The following is a 6762-nucleotide window of genomic DNA, read 5'->3' as shown; positions in this document are numbered from 1 at the left end:
TGACCACATGATAACATCAACAAAATTTAATGCTAGTACTGACCTAATTGTTAGATTGTGAATTACAACAAGGTTTATCTAATGCTGGTTTACCAGTACAGTGTTGGATTATAATAGTACTGACCTGTACATGTACAATCAAGAGTTCATAATGAACTCTTGGTACAATCAAGAGTACATAACTTTTTTTACGTACTCTTGGTACAATGTGTGTACTGCACGACCCTCTCCCCAGCCCCTCGGACCCCTCCCCCCCCCCCCCCCCTTGTTGCCCGCTCCTCGGCCTCCTCGACCTCCCGCTACATTTGTACTTGTACTTGTCATTCATGACGTCATGCGTAAGAGACTTTCAAATTATTTCCTAGATTTTCAAAATGTTTCGTGGCTTTTTGCATGTGAATCACAAGTCGCCTTTCTGTTTGCCTGGTGTGGGCGATCTTCTTTCAAACAACAGTTGACCAGGCGAAGTGCTTGTCTTTGAAGTTTCTTTAGATTCTTATTTTGCCTATCGTTGACAAGTGGTTGACTTGTAAGTTAGATAGGTGTGCTCACAAATATCCTGCTTGCGAGCATTTGATTGAGGCTTGGGACTTGCACATACCGTAGGAGAGGCGACATGAGGTTGCTGCTGCGAAATGATTGTGATAGCAGTGTCTGGGTGGACGTGTCACCGAACGACACCCTGGCGGACTTGAGATCGAGTCTACCGTCCGACGCACAAGATGCGGCACGTTTACCATGCACTACAGGCAGCAGAGCTGCGTTCGTGATGCGAACTGGTCGCAGAGTACCTCTGTATGAATTTCCTGAGTTGTCATCAGAAATTCAGGATGGAGGTGAGTGCTTGGAAAATGGTTGGAAAATCATTGCCGAAAATGTTGGTAGAGTAGCAGGGTACAATGACAGCACTAAAATAATCAGAGTGGGATACTTCTCACAGAGGTGTGCACAAAACAAGGGTATGAGAATTTTAAAAGCGTGTGGAATTTGATGCCTTTCGCGCCGCACACGTACAGGCGCGTAGCCGGCAGTGTTTCCAGGTTGCCCGGAAACCCCGTCCATGGGTTGCAGCGCAGACGCCGATGGCTTGGGAAACTACAGTAAATCTCTCCTGATCCTGAGTGCATGCATATGCAGTCACCGGAAGTACAAAACAACAGTGCGGGGTGCATGATGCTGCACGCATGCACTTGAGTGAGGTGTGAAACTATGTTGCTATGACGAGTGCTTCGTCAGCACCAACTAGCTGAACACCTACGCCTACGGTTATTGTAAAAGTTCTCTTTCATATTGCGTATTTTAATTCAAAAATTCTTAGATGTGAATGAACCACAACACATTGACTATACTTCAGTAGTATTGTAAAGTCCCAGATTGTGCCTCTCAGGAGCTTGGAATTTGAAGATACCCTAAAGCTTTTGCCAGGGGCCCTGCCCCACGCACCCCGCAAGGGGCTTTACCCCACCGGGGGACACCCTCGGACCCCTATCTCTTAGCCTGTCACCAGGAAACCCTATATATAGGGTTTGACATAACGCTACACATAAAGACCCTATATATAGGGTTAGGACCCCTAAAGAAAGGGTTTGATCAGTCCTCACAACTGGGCACACAATACACACAGTTTCACTTGTTTTTTTTTTTGATATTTTCACTGCATTGCCATTGATGTTAGCAGGAGCGCTCCTACGACGTGCGCGAGTGTCGCCGCATTTGCTGCTTCCGACCCACGTGTGGATCAGCTGATGCAGAAACGGCAATGGCGGGAGCGGCAGCTGCGACAGCCGCTGTTGATGCTTCGCCTTCTTCTTCAGGAGCATCCGACGCTGCTGGAACATCGACATCATCATCCTGAGTCGACACCAGGTCGCCAGGAACATTCTCATCGCCCGAGTTCGTCTCCACTAACTCAAGTTGCTCTTCCTCCATCGTGAAAAATCAAACCCTAGATATAGGGTCTAGAAAATGTTACGACAGCGCTGCACTAAAACTAACCGTACTCGAAGAAAACAGCAACAAAATGATCACGGTCTTCAGCAAGAGAACCGTACGTACATTCTACGTATGTAGGCCCAGGCGTCTAGTTGCCATAGCAGCCAAGTGGGCTCTCAAGAGAGCTCAAGATAGAACGCGCGGCTGAAAACCCTATATATAGGGTTTGACAGGCTAAGAGATCTGGAAAGCGGCATCTGGAAACCCCCTCCCAAACCCTTCCGGCTACGCGCCCGAAGTACAGTAAAACCTGAGACTACCGACCACCCCTTGGTGCCAACAAAAGCGGTCGTTAGTAGCAGGTGGTCTTTAGTTAGAGGTTTGCACTGCGTGACCATATACGGATCCCATTATATGATATGTATGTCAAAATGCAGCTTATACAATTCCCCAGGACTTGCGCAATGTCATTCTTATTTCAGGTCAAACAACACTTGGAGAGAAAGACGGAGAGATAGATAGAGACAGAGAGAGAGAGAGAGAGAGAGAGAGAGAGAGAGAGAGAGAGAGAGAGAGAGAGAGAGAGAGAGAGAGAGAGAGAGAGAGAGAGAGATTATTTTTTTGCAGACTTCATATTCAGCTGCTACTTCTGAAGCCAGGAGTCAAACGTTCCCTGGGGAAGTTTCGTTTTGCGCTGGGCTTTAAATTTGTTCATGTGATCAATCGTACCGACTGTCCTTGTTGTGACTCCTCGATTTCTTGAACGCGATCCTTCAGCATCAGGACCTTGTGGTGCTGCTTTGTTTCTGGATTCCTTGATGCCATCGTCCAAGTAGTAACATCGATCAGAGAGCGCTTTCGATGCGCTCTCCAATACGTTTCCTATCATGTTTATTCTTGACAGCGCTTGAAAATTTGACAGATGTAGTGCAGTCCACGCCGACTCCACGGTCAAAATTACCTGCGTTCATTTGTTCAGCTGTAGTATCGAAAGATTCTTTTCAGGACCATGGAAAATCAGCAAAATTTCAAGAAGGAGCTTCGAGCAACATTTGATTTCCCACATCGCGGTCGCTAGTTACGGGTCAAACATCGTCTTTGGGACAAGAAAAGGCGGTCGCTGTCGCGTTCAGCAGGTAGTCGCTAGTCACAGTGCATTTTGAATGTGAGACCTTCCGTGCCTGGCGAAGTGGTCGGTAGTAGCAGGCTGGTCGCTAGTCACGGTGGTCTGTAGTACCAGGCTGTTTGCTAGTCACGGTGGTCTGTAGTACCAGGCTGGTCGCTAGTCACGGTGGTCTTTAGTTACAGGTTTTACTGTAGTACCAGGCTGGTCGCTAGTCACGGTGGTCTTTAGTCACAGGTTTTACTGTACTCATGTACAGTACATCGCCAATGGAAAGACATATTTTGACAACATAACACATCACAATGAAACAGAATCTGATATTTATCAGATTCTGTTTCATTGTGATGTGTTGATGCAATACTCATTGACATGTCATGACAATGAGTATTGCATCAACAAGGGAATTCTCTCAGCACGAAGGGGCTAGAATAGTGTCTTCTACCCCTCTCCCCCCCCCCCCCCCCCCCCCCCCACACACACATACATGCACATCTCTGGTTGAGAGAGTGAAGGCAATCAAGTCTCAGAAACGCCACGTGATTTTGTCTAGGCTATGGCCAGTGGGAACGCTCGCACCCAATCTGTGGTGCACGCATGACTCCCGACCATACTTAGTAAGTAATTACACACCATATATGGCTAAAGATGACTTATTTTTTTCACAGGGGAAGTTTGCCATGGTCACCATGTATGCTGGATCTGCATGACCCCTGCCGGTTTTAGCACAAAGGCATTGTTAGACACAATCATTACGTGGAAACTAGTGCGTGGTACAGTCAGACCTCGCTTATCCGGTCCTCTTTTATCCGGATCCCTCGTCATCCGGAAGAAAATCGTTGGTCACCGATTTACAGCATATGCCATGCATACATACAGTATGTGTGCTCGATTATCCGGTTCCCTCGCCTATCCGGATATTTTAGTGGAAAACGGATGTGTGCGGTTAAGCGAGGTCTGACTGTAGTTGAAGCAGACCCTGACTGTGGTATTCAGGCTGAAAAAACGATCATGCATGCCCGATTGTACTGGGGTGTTTTCCCTCACTATTAGTGCGCATGCTGGTGTTTCACAGTGAGAAACCTAAGCAAGCCAAAGTGCTCAATACCGCAGGCAAACGGCAAGAGTACATGATAACCAGAGTGTGCAGCTCGGATGGGTTGCTGTCATGGTGAAAATCCATGATTACATTATTTTAGTAATGTAGTGCGTACGAGCAGGATTCAAGCAGGTCTCTTTCTGCACAACTGCAGCTCAGTTCTACGCACTACGCCACTTCCCGCCCCAGATCTGCACCAAATATGATGTAATCGCGGAATTTCGCCGTGACAGACACCCATAGTAGAAAAGTCACAAGCTGCACACTCTGGGTTTCATGTACTCTTACAAACTGTGAAGCAGTGACACGTTTAGTTTATTGCAGTGAAGGTTGAGACGACGTCCCAACTCAGAGTTTCATGCCGGGTCAGTAATGATCTCATCAGGTGACTAAACACTTTACTCTATAGAGTGGAGCAGTCCAGCTATTTCCGGTATCATGTTTAGTCCAATTTGAAACTCGGATGTTGAGCCAATAAGAAATGTAGAAAGGAAAAGGACATAATTAGGTCTGTCAGTTTTGTGCCTAGTTGTTGCACTTTCTGACTGTATATATTATCAAGTGAGTTACAGTGGTGGACAGTTGCCCTTAACTCGTATCCGTATGTCCTTTTCCTTTCTACATTTTTAGTTCCCTGATGATCGCTGACCCGACATGAAGCTCTCTCTTGAGTTACGACATCGTCTCACCTTTCATTGCAATGACCTGAACGTATTGATGTTCTGTACAACAGGCAGGTGCTGAAGATTGTACCGTTAACCCCGAGTTTCACGCACAGGGCCATCATCAGACGTGTTGATGTTTTGCACATTGTTGCTGGTTTTGTTTCCTTTCCTTCTCAGATGAGATTCTTCTGTTGAGTTCCTCCTTTGCGATTGACACGTCCAGCATGACACCTCGATCCAAGGTGTGTTGTGGGCCACGCGTCATGCGTGTTTATGTTAATGGCAGCATTGCACACATGTACATGCTTGTGTGTGTGGGGGGGGGGGGGGGGGGTATGTGTATGTGTGTATGTATGTGTGTCTTCATGGCATGCACATTGCTTGTTGTTACAGATATGTACATGCAAACACACACACACACACACACACATGCAAACACACACACACACACACACACACACACACACACACACACACACACACACACACACACACACACACACCTTCACCATGAGCACAAACTTACGGTTGTACTCAATCAGCGGACAGAACTGTTTCGTCCTTTACATCAGCGCAGCACAGAGAAAATGAGGCCGAACCTGATAGCAATGAAAAGTAAAATTTCCCAAAGCCAGATTTAAACCAGGCCCGAACGTGCCTTGCCAGAGTGCTCAAACTGACAAGTCAGCGAGCTCTGCCGAAACGTATGGTTGTATATGTGTGTTGTTGTTCCCTACAGGATTCCCATGCGGCTCAGAGTGAGGTAGATGAAGTGACGGCGGGTATCCCAGCAGTACTATTCCGACCCAGGATATCAGAATCAGAATCACCAGTAAGTACTAGTACTGGAAGACCAGTACGAGTAGTGTTAACGAACATTTAATTCTAACGATTTAACGAATTAAAAAAATCGTGAACATTTGAAGTCGTTATGTGCAAAGCGATATGTACATGTACCGTTATTTGCCGGTTTTGAGACAGCATTTCCTAGAATTTCACTTCGCTACCCCTTGAAAATCCGGGGATCGCTAACTTAAATTGACTCTAAAATATCTGGTCTTACAGCAGATTGCTTGTACGGTTGTGCTCAATGAAACCCGATCCAAAGTGTATATATCGCGCGCTCGACTTGCACGGCCCTTGACACCCTGGAAGTGGTACGAATGCTGCTGCTGCTGTACACGGGTACAAGTACAGTGATTTTCGATTTTGACAGCATGTTACAAGGCGAGGACGCATGGTGCTCCTGACTACAACCATAACCCGGTTGGCAGTCCCGGTCATGCGACCATTTGAACCGTATTGGGAAAACCCAGGTTTGGACCCTCTTTACTCTAGGGAGTTTAAAACTACCAAGCAAGGCTTCTTTATCTAAGTACAGTGATGTAATCGGAACTGGTCCAGGGGCGCCAGCGTGTGCACTTTGGGTCGGATTTCAGTGAGCGCAACCACAGTGCTGCTCAATAAAATCCAGTCGCGAGAGTCAAGTTGATGCCGTGCACCTTTTCGCAGCCCAGTGTTCGCAGGTCTTGGGCTGCGCAATGCCCGGCACGTACTTGAGAAGCTCGACTGGATTTCATTGAGCAGTACTGGTGTATAAACACACTGTGAAGGAGGTTCAGACTCACGCATGGTCTAATAGCGATTTTAGGGCAGGAAGTCTTGCCGGTGTCTGCCTGGAAAACATGATAATTTTGTATTCCTTTGTTCAGAACTTGGGTTCACCTAGTAGTTACGCTGTTGCGTTGTCATCCGACGCTATAACCAGGTATGCTGATGGTGAGCGTACTGGTTGATAACAATGACATCTACGCTATAACCAGGTATGCTGATGGTGAGCGTACTGGTTGATAACAATGACATCTACGCAGAAATAACAAATAAGTTACACGGCACGAGAGGTCTTCAGAACAGCGACTACTGTAGTCCCTTACACCAGCCAG

General features: G+C 46.9%; 1 protein-coding gene across 1 annotated transcript in view; it reads left to right on the top strand.

Annotated features, from left to right (window-relative positions):
- Positions 1-409: 409 nt before the first annotated feature.
- LOC135828813 (ubiquitin-associated domain-containing protein 1-like) overlaps positions 410-6762 on the top strand; it is a 21240-nt gene continuing 14887 nt past the window's right edge. Inside the window, exons 1-3 of the mRNA XM_065341241.1 lie at positions 410-836; positions 4997-5061; positions 5559-5651. Of these exons, the coding sequence (XP_065197313.1) occupies positions 617-836; positions 4997-5061; positions 5559-5651 (378 nt within the window). The 5' untranslated portion in view covers positions 410-616. The remainder of the gene's footprint in view (positions 837-4996; positions 5062-5558; positions 5652-6762) is intronic.

Source organism: Sycon ciliatum, chromosome 12, assembly GCF_964019385.1.
Source record: "Sycon ciliatum chromosome 12, ocSycCili1.1, whole genome shotgun sequence".
NCBI classification, from domain to species: Eukaryota; Metazoa; Porifera; class Calcarea; order Leucosolenida; family Sycettidae; genus Sycon; species Sycon ciliatum.
Note: the sequence above shows the minus strand (reverse complement) of the source record. Positions and strands in the feature narration are given on the sequence as shown.